Source organism: Antrostomus carolinensis, unplaced genomic scaffold, assembly GCF_000700745.2.
Source record: "Antrostomus carolinensis isolate BGI_N321 unplaced genomic scaffold, ASM70074v2 scaffold2993, whole genome shotgun sequence".
Taxonomy (NCBI): Eukaryota; Metazoa; Chordata; class Aves; order Caprimulgiformes; family Caprimulgidae; genus Antrostomus; species Antrostomus carolinensis.
In genome coordinates this window covers 1-19657 of record NW_010302937.1, presented here as the reverse complement: position 1 = coordinate 19657, position 19657 = coordinate 1, and the positions used below count along the sequence as shown (strand labels likewise).

The 19657-nt window shown below is 37.7% G+C and overlaps 1 protein-coding gene across 1 annotated transcript; it reads right to left on the bottom strand.

Moving 5' to 3' along the window:
- Nucleotides 1-1941: 1941 nt before the first annotated feature.
- LOC104521797 (protein YIPF7) lies at nt 1942-14938 on the bottom strand. Its single transcript, XM_029083987.1, has 5 exons — nt 14823-14938; nt 13224-13390; nt 11435-11580; nt 6815-6996; nt 1942-2104 (listed from the first exon to the last, which is right to left on the bottom strand). The coding sequence occupies exons 1-5, from the start codon at nt 14936-14938 to the stop codon at nt 1942-1944; spliced, it is 774 nt and encodes a 257-aa protein (XP_028939820.1).
- Between the last annotated feature and the right edge of the window lie 4719 nt (nt 14939-19657).

Genomic DNA, 19657 nt, shown 5'->3' with positions numbered 1-19657 from the left:
AGTATAAATGATAATAGGAAATGCAGGACAAAAAATGATCTAAATGTTTCTAAACCATCTTTTCTGAACTTCAGAAGAAGAGCAACCATTTGAATCTTTCCCCATTCAGACATGAGAATGCCATTAGTGCATAGTAAATCAGACTGCCTGATTTTGTAAACATACCCTGAAGTCACTTGACACGTTTATCTGTGCCTCATTAGCGGCAAATTTACTATCTGATACAGCAGGGCCAAATCTGTCACACTTGCAAATGCTGATCTTCCAAATTCACACACTTCCCACTTACATGCAACTAGGTCCTGCCTAGTTATATCCATAATTTGCTCCAGGGTCATGCCTCCAGCTTTGCCTCTCTGTGTCTGTGATCATAGCCTTGCAACAAAGAAAGCGATAAATGCAGCAAGTATTTTTCCATAAATTAGTTGTGATTTTTTAAGGAATTGGCTTTTACCTTTTATTTACTTCTTATGACCTCTAGTCTGAACTAGTTCCACTGGAGTTCAGTAAAATGAATTCCAGAATGGTTTGCACAAGAGTTCTTAAAAACAAATATGCCAGCAATGGGAAATATTTTTACCAAAGGCTCTTTCAATTTAGAAACAGAATGACTAGCTTGAGGACAAACTGGTCATTTAATTTACCTCTGACCTGAAAAAGATTAGGAAAACAGTTCATTTTACGTATTTCTGAGCAGTGCTGACATGCTGAGCTTCTGCATAAGTGCATGCAGTATCAGGAGCCTCTCTCACAGAATCATTGGTCCTCCATCTAGAGACATAAATATTTTCTGTGCATTTCACCGAACACTTCAAAATAATGAATAAATCGGAGGATAATCAAGATCATTAAAATATTCATCAGGAAAGAAGACACCCTAAAATACTGATGAAATAATCTACTGTCATTTATTTCCTTCACGTTTCCCATTATTTCTTTTTCTTAGCCCTTTCTACAGCCACATTCATTTTCTCTACCACTGCCTACTGGATTTTGCTCTTGTTATGACTGCACACACATCTCCATTTCCTCTCGATGGCTTGATACTTCTAATTCTGTATTTTGAAACATCATCTTGTGCATTCTGTGCTGGATTGCTATTATAAAAATGTGAGGTGCCTGTAAAACTAAAAGCAGCAAATAGATTTTTTTGGGGGGCAGATAAAATTGTGGAGATTTGTATTTTGCTTGCTCAAATACAGTTCTGCCTTTCAGGACACATTTTTAAGGGTTGCCTTTGCTTTGTGTGGTGCCTTTTTTTGTGTGGTGCAGGGATAGCAGGCGATGGTTTAGTGGCAATTTTAAACTATAACATTACTGTACATTTCAAACAGTACAATAGTATTTTGGACAGCAACACCTCTTAATTAAAAAAAACCCACACCAATATGACATTCCTGGTTTCCTCCTTCTGTTGTAGCAACTTGTTCTTGGACAATTTTTCAACATCACAAAGCAGGGCCACTCACTCTTCTGTTAAAAAAGCAAAACTCATACACATAAATTCTGGATATTAATTAGTAATCATATAAGATGATGAGTTGAAATTTTTGAAACAAATAAATTTGTATTTTCACTTGATTTACTAGGTTTATTAAATATTTACATTATTGCTTTCCAGTAACTGTCTAGTATATGTATTATATATTAAACACTCAGAAAATGTATTTTTTAAAATTATCATTTATTTCTTATTTTTTCACTTTTACTACTTTCTCAATACAAATGTTTTTCTTTAAGCTGTAAGACTTTCAAAACACCATTATTGCAGTCATCTACCTGTTAGCTTGATTTTTTATTTAATTATCAGCAACTAGGCAAATAAGTCGTATAATCTCATTTTGTTAATAGAACGTAATGCAATCTAAAAACAAGTAAATAACCCTTTGCCCCTACAACAACCATAAACAGAATGTAATAAGACTACTAGAAAAAAACATCTCAGAAAACTGTTAAAAGTGCAAAAAGTCCATAGAGTAAAGCACACGGGTATGCAATGAGAAGCTGCTGTCCTTCCATAGCCAATGCAGAGGTAAAAATTTTGGAGGCTGACAAACTGCACCATCCAATAATAAACAGAGCTAACAAAGTTCCCAGGATGCCCCTAGGAGAAAAAACAAAACAAAACAAAACACAAAACAAAATAAAAGAAACATGACAGAACCCACTTGTTAGCAAATGTAGCATTAAATCTTATCAAACTCAAGTTCATGTCTAGCGACTTATTATTGATAAGGTAACAGTCATGGGAAGAACCAAGGTCTGACTGACATAATAAAAGTCAAGCTGAGAAACAAATTAAAATAGTAACAGGGAAGAAAAAAATAAAGGTAATTTCTTCAGCATGGATAAAAGCAGCAGCTTCATCAGTACTACTGCTAAAAGGACCAGTGCATTTCCAAATAAATCTTCTGGGGCTCCAGCAGATGCAAGAGATGAATTTTTATTTTTAAGTTAGCAGAGATCCTATTGCAGCCAAAAGCATCTTGTAGAAGTTGTTAGGATCTAAAACGACACTGCAGACCTACTCTTCCAGCCTCACGACCTGGAGGTGTTGCATTTTTGCAACACATGGCACAGGTTTTAAGTGTGCCTCGGATTCTGAGGAGAGGCAATGAGGTTCTTGAAGAATCTCACCTCAGATGGCTGGGCAGAAAGGTATCGACTGCTTCCCAGGAGAAAACTCAACTGGTCTTTCAAAAAAGAGTGCACATAGAGTACAAAGAGATAGGAAAAGAACCACTGAGAAAAAAATATTTTGCTCATCCTGACATTCTTCTCTGCACACTGAAAAGACGGTGTCTTTCCACACTGCCCGTCGGTGGCAGCTGAATCCTTCTGAAGTTATGTTGTGCCACCTCTCAGACATAGGGTGACCTGGAGAACTGATGATTATGAGATTATGGTAAAAACCCACTGAAATACTCCTGCAGATTACAGAGAGCTCGCTATTAAACTTTGTAGGAACAAAATCTTGCCAATAAATAATGTTTCACATACGCTTTATTTACACTCTGTATTCGCAGTGTGCCTCTATAAAATGCATGAGATCATGCGCGTGATACACTGCTGAAGTACCTAATGAGATCGGCTGCATTACACAATTTTGCTGTGTCCGTCTCAAGGACTTTGAGAATGAATGGACCTCTGCCACTTGCTAAAGGACTTCCTGGTGCCCCACCTTTTCTCCAAAGTATCAGCAAAACAGAACTAGAAGTGAGAAACAGATCACATATACTTACTTAGGTCCATTTATTAGAAATAATCTCCACTAATATTATTATTGCAATTAAACTATGATCAGTAAAGCTCTCCTTATTTAATTGTCTTAGTTTATTTAATGCAATCACATCACATAAAACAGTTCATTTCTTGGCAATCCAGTCTCCAGTCCAATAAGGTACTCAGTGGTGTCAGCTCTTGGGACTTTGGGGGAGGAAGGAGAGAATTGATTGTAACGTGACTCAGCACCTCATTGCAACTTCAAGCCATTAAAAATAAAACATTAAAGACTATGTGATTTAATATCCTCAGTTTAAGTGTTCCTTAAACCTATACAGTGGTATTCAGGGAAATTACACTGGGCCCTGTGAACGAAGTTCCTGGCCTCTGCTCCAACTAGAGATGCTAAGATGCTCACCTAAACAGTTAACCAGAAATTCAGAGCTGGTGGGGATGGCTCTTTGAGCAGTTACCTATGGTGGCAGAGGGGTGGGCTGTAATAGGAACATACTGTGTGATGACAATTTTCAGCTAGTATAATGGCTCTTCAGGGGGCTATCAAAAGGTAGTACAATTTAGAGCTGTGGCTATTCTGCTTTGCACTGAGAGTCCAATGGCCTCTCATAGTTTGTTCCAGGACTGGCAGTGAGCAGGATGGAAAGGTGACATACAATCATCTTGGAACCAGGAGATGCTTCTGCGCACTTATAAATTCAGTCCTTGATCTAATAGCACATTACTACCAAAAGGAATGGTTCAGCTTTAGCAGAGAACTTGTGTCTAGCATGTCCTTGGGGGCCAGATCTTCAAGCATGGGAGGGGAGCAAAAGGCTGATGTCACATTCACAGTCACCAAGAGGACTGGAGGTGTACTAGCATGAGATTGAGCTCAGGGGATAGACATGAGTGAACCATCCCCATTCCTCTAGCTCACAACCTGCAGATACCAAATGGGTCCTTTGCATCAGCTGGGTCTAAGAGTTCCTTTCTCCACTCTTACATTCATTTCCTTCACTGTATAGTCAAGGAAATGGCTTGACCACTCTGTTCAGGGAAGGAAATAATAGTAAATAATTGTTTTTTTCCAGGAAAAAGAATCTGCTGATGTTTCTCCCAGAAAGGTGGTATAATCAACTTAGACTCGGACGTGATTTCAGCATAGATCACAGAATCACAGAATCACAGAATGTTGGGGATTGGAAGGGACCTCGAAAGATCATCTAGTCCAATCCCCCTGCCGGAGCAGGAACCTAAATGAGATCACAAATGGGCACAAACAAATATTTGAGACAGTCTGGTTCCGTGCAAGTTCACATAAGAGAACTGATCTTCCCTTTGGTACCATTCAGCACCCAACAGGTTCCATATTTTGCTTTATTCAGTTACAGTGACATAGCTAATCATGAAAATCGAAAACTGCTGGATTAGTATCTAACTTTGCAATAGATGTGTGCATTACCTTATATATATTCTCTGTGAAAACAAGCATTGAAGTTACCTCTTGACAATGTGAAATTGACAGAAATAACATTTTCGCAAATATTAGGAAAAAATCATGCATGTATTGCTGTCTTTCCTTTGCCTTTTTAAATAAAAAATAAAAAATAATGAAACATATGTTGGATTTAAAAGTTGCCACTTAATTTTAATAGCGTGTTCATAACAGTTAACTATGGTGCTTGCTGTGTGTGTTCAAGCAGTTTCATACAGTGAATGAGAAAGCACTGCAGAATCCTGTAGACAGGCACTTAACATTATCAATTAATTTCAGAAATAAGGATTTAATTTTGTAAAGGCTATCACAGTATAGTATTTACAGGTCTTGGAAAGATATGTTCTCTGTAAATTCACAGTATTTTACAAATGTGCAGTGTGTGCTTGGGGATTCTTTGTAGACAACAGTACCCTGGGCATCTGTAACAGCTGGTTTGGAGTTAGCCCCATCTGTCCTACAATTATGTATCTGCACCTTTTATTAGGATGGATTATTAAACAGGTTAATCAAGAAAATATGGGAAGTGTAGGAGAACAGAGAATGAATGGCTTCTTCATTGTCATTAGTGTTCATCTCATCAAGGACAGCTCAGAAACACTTCAATACATGGAATATGATCAGATTAACCCATCATAGCTTCACAGAAACATGCAAAAAAGATTGTGCCAAAATATGGATCCTACCATATAATTTCCTTAAAAAATAATAAATACATACATGAAACTTCTGCTTTCCCAATGAAAACAAACAGAGGCACTTTCTTATTCATCAGTTGCCAAGTCCCATATGTTACAGATTGAGGAGTTAAAAATGTGAATGAACAAGAGAGACTAAGGAGGAGAATCATTATTAATAATGTGTTAACAACAGATAAAAGTACTGCTTAAGGCCTTCAGGCAAGACCTGGAACTTCCTTGTACTTTGCTGTATGTGAACAGAGAGGTAAACACATTCTGTATCTCAAAAGGCTTACAGAATGAAGAGGAAGGAGAAGCTTGCATACAAATTTCCTATTCATAGGCATGTTACTGAACACCCCCCCCACACATGCACAGATACTTACACCACCACACATTTGTTTTTTCAAAGTTTTCAAAATTATTTTCAGGTTTGCAATTACACTACAACTATACCTCAGAGTGTATGACTCTACTATATCTTAAACAGCATAGAACCTCAAAGATGATTAAGGGAGTGGAACATCTCCCTTCTGAGGAAAGGCTGAGGGAGCTGGGGCTCTTTAGCTTGGAGAAGAGGACACTGAGGGGTGAGCTCATTCATGTTTATAAATACATAAAGGGAAAATGTCAGGAAGATGGAGCCAGGCTCTTCTCAGTGATTTCCAATGGTAGGACAAGGGTAATGGGTGCAAGCTGGAGCATAGGAGGTTCCATGTAAACATAAGGAAAAACTTTTTCACTGTGAGAGTGACAGAGCACTAGAACAGGTTGCCCAGAGAGGTTGTGGAGTCTCCTTCTCTGGAGATATTAAAAACCTGTCTGGGCACATTCCTGTGTGACCTACTGTAGGTGATCCTGGTCTGGCAGGGGAGTTGGACTAGATGGTCTTTTGAGGTCCCTTCAAATCCCTAACATTCTGTGATTCTGTGATTTGTTCTAATGCTCAAAATCATTAAAGGTTGATTGGCTGTTTCATTCTGTCACAGAGTAGTTGGTCTACAGAGGAAGGGAAGTGTAAGCTTGGGAGAGTGATACTATGAACAAAAAAGGAACAGAAGAACCAGCTATATAAGACCAAAATATCTGGGAGATGCTTTTAACATTGATAGCTGAGATTGGCCACTATTGGCTCTGTAAAATAAAAAACACATTTGGGGCTGCTGCAGAAGTCAAAGCCACTCTCAGTTCAAGTAGGAAACAGTGCAATTAAGGACTCATATTAAAATGAGTATATATCACTCCTCTCAAATACAGTTTTGTCCATTTCCACCTACCCACACAAAAATAATGGTGTTTTTCTTCACAGCTTTGGAAGCCAAAATTCACTACATAACCATTTATGAAGTGTTTTGCATAACACCAGCCTCCTGACTTACTGTCCTCCAAAATATTCCTGTTGTCATAGACTGGTACTTACTGTAGCGAGAAGATGACTGCAGAAAAGGACAGAATCACCATGGGCAGCAGGCAATAGCCCAAGACACTTGCAACACAGCCATGCGAGACTCCTGGGACACTCATCAGGTTCAGTAGGGTATGCATAGCAAGGCACCCAATGGCACTCATGCCATACACATAGCCGAAATGAACTTTTCCTGCCTGGAATAAATATGAGTAAGCATGAAGCATCAGAAGCAAGCAAGTGATCACAAAGTGGTGGGAGAAGACAGAAGGCAAGCACTAGGTTTTTTCCTTTTTCTTGTTGACACTTGCTCTTTGCTTCGCCTACATCAGTTCAATCATAAATCACAGCAATAATTTTGTGTGATTTTTGCATTAAAAAATTCCAAGGTACAATTGCAAGAATGTGCTTGTTGCTAATTTAAGGTTATAAGGCTGATTCTCAGTCTTACTGTCATTTGGATCTGAACAGGACAAGAATTGCTTGTGGAGACTTGATCTAACTGGTAACAAACTGAGAAGAAATTATGGAAAGGTCATTTTAGTGTCAGGAAAAATATTTCCAATAGGTGTACACAGCACTGTGGAAAAGTGTCCTAACTAAAATGATCATCCCACTTGCTCGATATGCTTCACCTTTTATTATAAACCTCTTTAAGCAGGCCTGCAAAAAATTAGTAATATTTTGCTGAAAGTATGCTGGTTTTTGGGGTGAATTTGTCCATTCTTCCCCTTGACTACCACAAGAAAGACACATCTCTGTGGTTAGATCAATACAACATGTTCATTTCAACATAAACCTTAGTAGTAACTGTCAGCTTGTGCTCTTTTTTTGTTACAACAAATAAAAAATTCCCCAGGTGTTTTTTTTCTTCCAGGTTTTATTCCTTTGTGTGAATTTAGTGCCTGTGGAAGGTACCAGTCTGACAGCCTGGAGCCTGATGTTTTCTAGTTTATACACAAAGCTAGTACAACAGGCTACAGTGGCCCCAGCTCCACCAATTCCTTCATCTCCTGCCATCATTTTGAAAGATCACCTCCAGGCATGAGGACATTGTTCGCTCTCAAAAATGAACACTCACAAAAGAGTGTTAAATATTGTTTCTCTCTATTCAAGCTTCTAACAAATGAAATACTGAATGTCAGCTATGCAATGTTGTATTGTCAGATCTGTACATCAGAAACAAACATTTGGATGTCAGAAATAAACAACGATTGGGATGAAGACGGTTTTGCTTGCTTTGTGTTGAAATTTTGAATCCTAAAGATAACAGGCATTTGTGAAGGAGAAAGCTCAAACCTAGGACTCAACCCTTAACTCAGGATCATGGAATAAACTTCCCAAATGATCATCACCTTCCTAACACATAACAGTACATATATACATACTTAAAACACAGGTGTGCTTGTGCATACACACATCTATATATTGCACACGTTATATATTGTATGAGAATCAACACTAACAGAGGGTCCCAGTTTCTTAACAATTTTTTAGCTTATGGTTGGATTCTCTTGCGATGTAAAAGGTGGAAATATTATTGAAGTTTTTTGCATAGTTCGCAATATTTACAATTATCTCTTCCATAAAAGTTAGGGAGGATGAGAAGATCTCCTACTTCACTAATCCATACATTTTAATAAAACCTGGGGGAAAACAACTATCTTTGAGGACCCTGCTTCTCTGCTTCCTGTGTTCATTTGGGTGGAAACTGATCGCTGGATGTCAGCAGTATTTGATCTGGACAGATATGAAGCAACACAGTGGAGAGAGCTTCATCTAGAGATGACACAATCTGAAAGTCCTAATGTTGCATATTCTGACAGCTCACCAGCTCCAGTTGGAGAGCAGTGCAAGCTTACATGAAAGTCAGCCTCAGTCAATAAGACCTGCTTCTGCATCAGCACCGTTATCCTGTTTGCAGCTTGACCTGGCTCACTGCTGAGCTCTCCTCTGGTTCCGGTCCTCAAGGTTAGGTCAGGTACAGCCAGGTTGCCTATATCCTCACAACATCCTGAGTGCTGGCCTTTTCCTCAACAGTGCATTCCACTGTAAAGGAATATTCTAGTCCTGATCAGCATAAGTAGTCTTCCTGTTTGGGTACAGAGTCCTTTGCTGGCATTTGCATACTACTGGTACAAAATAATAAGGAAAAATTGCTTCATCAAATAAAATTGATGATGGTTAGAGATAGTGTGGGAGAGTAATACTAGCTCAGATTGTTATCAATAACAATTTCAGTCATTAAAGCTTTGTAGCAAGTTTAACATCTGCACTGGTTTGGGGCAGACTTTACTGTAGACCAAATAAGAAAAGCTCTATCTGAAACAGATGCAACAACAACAGCAAGTTTTTATATTGTTTGTTTCTGTGCATTTAATTATTCCACACAGGACTATTTAGCATCTTAGTTTAAGATTAAGAGAGAGACATCTGAGAAAGAGATGATGGGAGCACTAGCAGCTAACAGAAATCTCCACCTGGTGAAATATTTCATTTGTAGTGCAGGAGAATGAGAAAGGAAAAAAAAAAAAAAGCAGCTGAACATGTTTGTTCCAATTCTAGTCGTTCTTAACATATGTAAATATATTGACTCACACACACATGGGAATACTCCCAATTCACAGTGATGTAGGCAAAACCAGAATCAGGCTTGATTAGTCTGGCAGGCTTTGATGAATGGAAAGAGCTAAATTTGTCCTGTGTAAAGAACAAGGTTAGAAGAAAGTCAGGTTTTGTGTGCTTGTTTGCACCTGCCTAGAGTGGGTACTACTATCCTTAGTTCAAGTGTATGGAGAAGTCTGGTTTCATACAAATGACAATGTAAAATGCAAGGCATCTAAGACTCAGGCTTCTGCTAACTTCTGCACTGCCGTTGTCCCTCTATCTGCAATGGAGCTGCCCTGTTTTACACCAATATGAGGAAGATCAAATCCTGCTGCCAGGCTCAACAATCCTTCCCTCTTTTTCTCTGTACTCTGAAAGAATTGCTGGCATTTGAAGAATATATTTTGCATATTTTTCCATAGCTAAAAAGCTGAAACTAAATAAAATTTATAAATTATTTTTTGGAAACAAGCTCTCAACCAAGTTATGTTCCTGGTGCTATTAGAGGAGAATTATTCAAGTACAGAAGGATATCATAGCTTACAAAGATGAAAAGCCACTTTAGTATTCAAATGCCTCTGAGATAAAATGAGCAGCCTGAATTTATAAGATGGCCCATGGAAATCCCATAGACTTATTTCTGTGAAGTTGTGTCACAAAAACACTAAATTGTATCAGTGAAGTTCTGCTGGCCTAAAACTGGAGCATTGAAAATAGTTGTTTTTCTGAAGACACTTAAAGCACTTAACATCCTAGACCATATATGGTAATTAAAGTACTTTATTTCAATAACAATAGTTTAATATTCATTATAATTGTTGGCTATCTAGGGAGCAAAATCAACAGCAACCTTTTTTTTTTCATCCTTTCTTTATTTTAGCTTTCCTTTCATTTTCCTGATTGTAATCAATTCACTATTTTCTCCTTTTATTCCCTTCATACCTTTATTTCTCTAGGTGGAAAATTGCCTATCTTCTCTACTTTCCCATCTTCTTTTCCTTTTATTCCCTTTTCTCCTGTCTCTTCTACCCTTTTAAAATATTTTTATTTTTATAGGGACATTAATAATAGCACTTGCTGTTTATATTGCAGTTTGCACATTCAAGGTACTGCACTGACATTACAAATTGAATAAGAACTTGGAAGAGTCTTCTGATTCAGCACTATTTATCACAGAGGAAATGGAGAATAGAGCCCTGTTTCTCTCACCTCAGTTGCAGAGCAGTAAAGCCCTTCCCAGAATGGTCCCATCTTATCCCTGTCTGATAAATTGCTGCTGACAATCAGAGCTGTATTTCAGCAGCACTGGAGACCCCTGTTGTCAGTGATAAATAGGCGATTTGGAGTACTGTACAATCCCTGTTCAACTTTCCTTCTGTAGGAAAGCTGTATTCATAAAGAGGAGAAAGGTTAAGCTTAGGCTACCACATTTTGTTTAACAGATGGTGTAGAAAAAGAATATAAACTAAGAAAAAACTTATAGGAAGAGATTGCAAGTTCAAAGTGGGAGGGAAGAGGCTGTTTGCATTTTATTTTTCAAATTTCATTTTAGTTAAATAATTTTTTTATATCTCTGCACTCCCCAAAATAACACTGATAGAAGATAATTTTAAAACAGTAACAAGAGTGTCTGGTCTGCTATGCCTTTTTATTCCCTCCTTTAGAACCTCCTTGTTAGGTCCTTACCTGGCACACACTGCCATGCTTTGGGTGTTCAGAGCCTCCCCAGAATACACACTGCACATATCTGTCCTTTGTTCATATTAAATCCCACCCCAAAAAATGATGTGGTCTTTTATTTCAACTGGAAGTGATACCTCACGTCACCTGTATTACATCTACATTACATTTAAACTTTATGCAGGTGCTTTGAAAGCAAGGTGGCTATTTAATATATAATCTCAGAACAAATGCCAGCAAATGACTCATTTTATGCCAGTACTATATCTTCTGCAGCTCCACATGTGTTATCACCCAGGCATTAACTTGTGAGAAAGGAAATCTCTCAACGTATCTGCCACATCTTACCAGCAGCAATGTTGCTCCAAGGGCCAAACAGAAAACCACAGGCCCGGTGAGGTCTGTCTCATTCATAATGCTGCCATCTGCAGGCTTCATTGGATTTAGAACTGTTAATGTTTTTTGCCATATATGCTCAAAATTGATCCCAAGTTCTGCAACAAGAAATTATAGGATTGTTAATGGCTCACAAGAAAGCAACACTTTTACAGCAACCCATTAGATACCACGAAACCCCAAACAAGTGTAGTAGTAAGAACATGCTGTCTCTGCTATATACTCAGTATATTTGAGAGTCAGCTCTGATTCTAAATTGGAATACTAATTTATTAAATCAAATTTTAGGCAGGGAACCAAAATATACCCTCAGCATCTTTGAGTTAATACTTGTTTTTCATATATTTAGAATACATATATCTACTACCGTACTAACTTAGATGTTGAAAAATATGCTAATTAACAGTAACTGCAGAATTCAAGATACTCTAGAACACTGAGGACAGAGATACATGCTTTAATTCTGGCAAATCTGACAAGAGATGTGTCTTAAGCCTGAACTGCCAGAGGCACTTAAAAATGACATTCTTCCCTTCAAGGCAAGTTAATAATACTTTGTGCAGTGCTTTATAAGCTTTTTTTTTTTTTTTTTTTTTTTTTCCATTTAAAAAGTAATTACTGAGGACCTCCAGAAACAGCAAAATTCTTCCCCATTAAAGTCAACAGGAATTCTGCCATTAACTTTACTGGGGCAAAGATTTCTCTTGCAACTTCTGCAGAAACACTTCAGCTTGCAAGAGTAATCATCTTCTCTGAGATGCTCCAACAAGGGAGAAGTTAGGTTCAGAACTGGCTGCTGGAATTGCCAAGACTGACAATGTGTTAGGTCTGTTTGGAAAGCCAAGTCTTTACCTTATTCCACTGATTCACCATCTCGGGTTGAACCAAAACATTATATAAATAAAGTTGTTCTGCATTAAAATGTGTGTCTTTGGTGAGATTCATGTGGTACAAAGAGAGGAACACTTCTGAAGCCCTGCAGAGCAGAAGCAGTTGTATTTTGACATCCTTTTCACAGGGTGAGCTGCCTGTGGAGTTAAATGCTTGGAAGTCTGAGACATAGAGATCTAGCAGTTACCTATATTGAACAGAGTGATCTTGCTGTTTTTAAGGCAGTAGCAGTATCTTTTATGTAGTAAAAAAACTCCACTTGCCTTCCAGTATGCAAAAGCAGGCTGAATATGCTCTTTTCACATTATGCTGAAACAGTCACAAACAAATTTGCCATTTTTTTTAATGTAGCACAAATATTTTGTAAATTACAAAATCAGCCACTAGCATTAGGATGGTTCAATCATCTTAAAGGATTATATTGTTCATGTAGTTAAATGATCAACTAATTGAAGCTGAAAGCAGCTTTCTCGATTTCTTTCCTATTGAAATGAGTTATTTAGCATTTTCAAACTATTAAATTTATTACTAGAGATGTAGAAAGGATTAATATCAATTTTTATTAATTATAGATGTTCTAATATGTACACAGGATAAACAGAGAGTGGAAAAAATATTTGGAAATGTGAATGCAAAACTTATTGTTATGCTGTCATCTAGTGGTAATGAAGCACATGCCTCATCTGCCATAAAACTGAATGAATCTGTGGCAAATTCAAATAAGAAACTAGGTTTGTGGGCCAGGGGCTGTTGACTGAAGCTGGCACAGCCAGGCTTGGCAGCTCTGCTGCAGTTTCTCTGGTGACTGACACTAACTGGCCACACACATTGTCCGTGGTTTTATTTTTACCTTCTAGCAAAGGAGGTTCCTCGTCAAATCCATCAACATAACTAAGATGAGAGAGAGTGTCAGGACTGTACACTGGCTGCAAAATCTGACCTGTGTAACTCTGAGAGGACAGTAGCATGTCTGATGGGGAAAGAGCTGTGGCCGGAGCTTGCTCTCCTGTCTGGCTCCTGGAACAAGAAGCAAATCACAGCAAAACAAGTCACCTCAATGAGCAACTTCACAACAGCTTAGAGCTGCTCATCTGTGTGCTGTGGTTTACATTTTCACCTATTTTCAGTTTGAGGAATTTGGAAATTTTCAGGTGAGGCATCCACTGTGTGTAGTGAATGCCGAGCTGCTGACCATGGCTTTGCTGCCCTTCTCCACAATGCCCTCTGGCCAGGCACAGCTCCTTTGATGCAGCCCATGGAACCCACTTCTGTGCTTAATAGCACAGCACTGACCCCCAGGCTGGAGATGAGGGGCAAAGGAGTTTAGGAGCTGTGAGGGCACCCACAAGTTTAGGCAATCCTGCCTTTTCCACCAAGCAGCTATGTCCATACTGTTAATTAGTGAGCCATATATTTAGATTTTTTTTTTTCTTGAATTTGAGAAAGAGCTTAAAGAATTTCTAGCAATACATGTCCCAAAATCTACATTAATAACATGAAGCTCAATCCAATTAGGTAAACAACCTGCAATATCTGTATGTATAAAAGTAGCACAGAACCCAAACCTTTACAAAGAAAAGTTTTATTATAAGTAATTCTGCCTTGGGGAAAGTCTAGATGATCTCTTGAAGCTCTTTCCTGCTCTATTTTCTATGATTCTCTAATAATTATTATAGATTATTTTATGTATGATCAGAAGGTCATAAACCAAGTCTGAACTCTCATTTGACTGAAACCAGTATGTATTTAACAGCCAGTGACATCCAGAAAGGCTGACAGTAAAAATGAAAAAAAACAGAGGAAAGCTGTGAAATAGTGAGGATAGCACAGCCCAGGAACTCCTAGAGGGGAGCTAAAGCCATCTCTCATCCTTTGTTTTGCATTTCAGTGCTTTAACTAAAACCATTCTTTATCTCCTGAGATGTTCCACAAGACTGGTGAAGACTCTCTGGCTCACTGGCCCCGTGGCCAGGGGTGAATAAATACCTTTGTGGGGCACAGGTTTTTTTGCCTGGTGGCCCGAATGCGTGGCTGGGAGAAACACTGTGGGCTTGAGCTGGTCTCCTGCTGTTCATCCCCCTCTGCAAGACCTGAAGCCAGCCAGATACATCAGCTGGTGAACAGGGAAACTGCAGCAACACTCTCTTACCACACAGTTGTGTAGAAATCTCCTTAAGGGGGAACTTTCAGAACTTCTTTCCCTCAGTGTCCTTCTTCCATGGGCATAAGTCACCAACAGGTTTAAAAAATACAAGAAAAAAAATGAAAAAATAAGATTCTTCTTGTCTTTCTACTGTTACGGCTTGAATTTCTCCACTAAAACTTCAATACATTGCAATCCTTGCTTGGCAATTTATGGTGTTTTTTGTCCTTAGTTTCATTTGCGCTTTGGGATATACCACCTTTTTAATTTTTTTTATTTTTTTTTAATTTTTTTAAACATACTTACTTTCTGCTTCCATAGAGGCTTTCATTAGATCCATAGCTCTTGTAACCTTCTTCCTGGTCATCTATGGTATAATTGGACTGGTAAAAGTCCAAGTGAAACTGCTCAAAATTTGACATTCTGGTTGGAAAAAAGATTGTAAGTATTGATAAAATAGCCTTTGGAATAAGCCAATATCTATGTTTGATCTGTTCTCAATGGAAATGAAAAAAATAACCATTAAAGCCACTAAATCAAGAGAATCTTTATGTAGAAACTCATGATAATTTGGAAATGATGAAAATGTACTCTTTACTTTCATTTTTTATAACAAGAGAAATTAATCTCCTGTCATCATTAATTACTGTATATTAATTTAAAAGTGGTATTCAAGACTTCGTGTCTTGTTAGTGTTATGAAAAATAACTTCAGTAATTTGGGGAGATATCTATCAAGTAAACTGTTGTATTAAACAGTTTATTTTCCTATTTTAAAAGAAAATTGTGGCCATGCCTGAATGCTTAGAAAATTATATTTTAAAAAAGTATTTGGTGTTTCAAAACCAATTACTATATTCAGCTATTTATGTTTTGCAATATTATATATGACTATCATAAAACAATAGAAAAATACAAATATATTGACAGAATTTGTGATTTCTGTTTAAGGATGCTGTAGCTGGCTTATTAGGAGTACCAGAGAAACATTCTCACTGGTTAGCTACATGACTTTGAAGAGGACAGCATACTGAATGATTGATTAAGTAGGAAAGAAAACACAGAAGGAATGAAGACACACATCTTTCCTTCTTGATGACCCATAGTTCTGCTCTGTAGGTATGGATTGATTAGATTAAAAAAGTAACAACTTGTCTGTTTTCTATTCTACATTGGCACTAACCTAGGATGGGGTCCTTCGCAGTTTTCTAACTATCTGAATTTTGCACATGCTGGGCCCATTTCACGTGTCCTGTGTTTAGGCAGGACTGGTTGTCTGGTCATATGTAAGCAACACAAGAAATTAAGCATATTGGTTCCGTAAAACATCAGGTACCTTTTGGCATTATAGAGTGTTTCAAATTGCAAAGATAATTCTATTAATTCTTAAATTTAGTCCAGGAACTTCTTATGTTTTTAGCATGGCTGACTATCAATCCAAAAAACGGCTTCAAAGGTGCCAGAAGTACAAAGACAAGTAATTCCATGCCTTGAGTAAGAGTATCCACAAGAGTAAGGACTGACTGTTTCACCTCAGTGTTACCTTTACGCTGAGCCACTGGTGGCAAGGACATTACACCTGCTGGGAGCCGTGCATTGGTCCAGGGAGTCCCCAAACCACAGACAGGCTGAGGCTGGAGGGTGCCTTGGGGGAGGGCCTGGCCCAAGCCCCTGCCCAATACAGGTTCACTGACAGCAGGCTGCTGAGTGCCAGCTCCCATCAGGTTTTGAAAAGTCTGTCTTTGTCATCTTTTCTCCCTCTCATCAGGTGCTTATATTAATTTACGAGATCCCCCTGAGCCCTCTCACCTCCCAGCTAAAGTTCTTCAGTGATTTAGGCAAAGGTTTGACCAGGATTTGCCTGTAAATCTGTAGATGTATGCATGTGTTTCACCACTTGGCTAACATTTATGTACTTAAACTCTTAAAACACACAGGATGTTATATAGCCTGACTGATAACCATAACCATATACAGTTTACCTAGATTTTCATGTAATATATTAATCTCTCTGTATTGGGTCTGGCTGAGATAGAGTTAATTTTCCTCATAGCAGTTCTCACAGCACTGTGTCTTGTATTAGTAGCTAGAAAGGTGTTGATAATACATGAGTGCTTTGGTTACTGCTGAGCAGTGCTAGCACAGTGTCAAGGCTGTCTCTCCAACATCTTCCCTCCAGTAGGCTGGGGGTGGGGAAGGTCTTGGGAGGGGACACAGCCAGGACAGCTGACCCAAACTGACCAAAGGGATATTCCATACCATATGACGTCTGCTCAGAAATAAAAGCAAGGAGAACAGAGGGGAAAGGGGGGGGCATTCGTTCCTTACGTTTGTCCTCCGGGGTAACCACAATGCATACGAAGCCCTGATTCCTGAGAAGTGGCCAAATGTCACCTGCTGATAGGAAGTAGAGAATAAATAATTTGTTCTTTCAGTTCTGCATGCGCAGCTTTGCTTTGTTTCTGTTAAACTGCCTTTTGTCTCAACTCACTTTGTTTTTTTTCTATTAAACTGCCATTGTCTCGACCCAGGAGTTTGGGAATTTTTCCACCTTATTTTCTCCCCTCCTCATCCTGCTGAGGAGGAGGGTGATAGAGCGGCTTGTGAGCACCTGGCATTCAGGCAAGGTCAGCCCACCACAATCTATTAACATTTCATGTTTTCTTCTGTTTTGCCCTCTTTTCCAACTTTCCAAATGCCGTTGGCAAAAATACGCTTTTCCTCTCACAGTTACTTTCATAGATATCTCTATATTTATCAAGCACACACTGCTTACAGAAAAGGTCTTTGCAAATCTCTCTGTAAGGTAAAGGTTGTAAAGATTAGTATTTCATCAGGGACCATGAAATGCTGCATATTAAAGATACAAAATTGTAACCCATAATCAGACTAATCTGTGGGGACCCAATTCCTTCATTTACCTAGAGCATTCAAAGTAGAAGTTATTCTTAAATTATTTTCTTACTTGCTGACCAGTCATGCAGGATTTCCAAATTTATAAGAGAAATAATTTTTACATTGTAAATATGAATTAATATAAATTAATTGTACTAAGCTATTTACTGTGGTTTTATTTGGAATTGCACACTAGTTAAGCATTTGTTTAATAAAGGCTTTAGATGGAATATGTTTTAAAAAACTTTAGTTGGTACCTCCACCCCAATCATTCAGTTCCAGTAAGTCTTTAATGTTCTTTCAGTTTAATGCTGTCACTGTAAGGAATGAAATAATTCCTTAACCAAGTATGCTAAAATCCATATAATAGAGTTCAGAAAAGATAAATTTATTTTCCAAAAGAGATGTGGAGTTAGGGTTACTTACTTTTTAAGATACTTGATGAAAACTCCAATCTGTTGAATTTACATGTTGGAGAACACCTAAAATATCCTCTTGCTTCAACAGGGATGAGCTTAATGCTATTTATAAGATTCTAAATTTGATCTTTGAACAGATGCACATGAAGGAAAAAAACCCCACAACCTGTCAATATGATGGCCAGCATTTAACAAGAGCTAACAATAAGAAGCAAAAGAGGATAGGAATCTTCAAGGAAAGCAGAATGAAATGAACAAATACTGTTCTATATATTTCAACCCAATAATCTAGATTGCAGTTTAAAGCTTCTTTGTTAAGTTTTTATAAAGGTCCTGGTCAGCCCTCATGAGCTGATCTGTTATATCTGAGCTGATATTACAACAATTAAAAAGTTATAATAATATGTAATAATACCTGTCAAATAAGTAAGGTAAATATATTTACTTGGGGGTACTTTTCTAGTAGATGTTGTTGCTATGTGGACTATGGGCCACACATTTCTCGTGGCTGGCAGAGGGAGCCACATAGGATCAAGGCAAATCCCTACTAAAAGATAAAGAAAGGGAAGCCTTCTCTGCACTTTGAGGGCCTTTATTGAATGTGCAGGCATCAGATTCACCGTTAATTTCTTTCATCCAATGTTCAGAGCGATATCCCTTTCATTACCTGATCTGTTAAGAATCAAACATCAGAAATGTCTGCTTTATCGTCCTGGCTACTAGAAAACTTGTAGTACAGTATGGATTTTGAAATAGTGTTTAAAATTCAAACACAGCTTTTCTATTTACACATACTTTTGTATCAGGTACTTAACCAGTCATAACAGGTGCTGCCTTTCTCACTTATATATTGGATAGTTTCCCAATGAGCGCTTGGGCTGGTTAATTTAAGGAATGGGATATTAAATAGGATGTATTATCGAGCCATTAATCTATGCCTCAGGTGCACATTAAATTCTCTGAGGTTGAAGGCCAAATGACTTCCATTTCATTGGTAGAATAATCACACCCTGCTAGTACATGACCTACAATGCTATGAAAGAATTATAATATAGATGTATTTTTAAATAAGGAAAAATGAAGTATACCAAGTTTTCACTCAGTATATATGTTCAAAAAAGAGTGCAGAAGTAAAGAATGATGAGAAGTAGAAAAATGTAATATTTGTTTCTGCTAATTAAGGGCAATCTAACTATAGTATTTATTACAGCTATTGGTAAGCCTCCCTCATGTTGTTAAACTTCTCTCCTGCCATTTCCAGAGTAGCAGTTCACAGTGACACTCACCAAGATGAATTTTCAGTTTCAATTCTCAGCAAACTTCTAATTTCTATAATGTCTAATCACCTCTGTTTAGTGGTGATTTGATGGTTTGATCTTTATACCAAATCAGTGGGGGGAATGATATAGGATTAACTTCTGTCCTTCAGGAAGGTAATGAAAAAAAATATTTATGGATAGAAATATCCTAATTTTGTAGGGTTATGCCTGTTTATTTTAATTACAAAAATGGCTTTGTTAATGTTGCTACTTTCTGTTGGAAAAAAGATATATATATATATACACACACACACATACACACACACTGCATACAAATATATATATTTATATATCTGTATACTGGCTGCCAGATAAGAACTGGGAATAATTATCAGAAAAAACACATCAGAGAAGGAATTTAAATATAAATAAATATAAATATAAATAAATATAAAATACAATGACTGGCAGTGGGGAATGTTTGAAGAATATTTTAATAGGTGTTTAACATATCACTGTTAGAAAAGAAGGCCACTTGAAAATTTAAAAAAAGTAAATAAAATGAATGA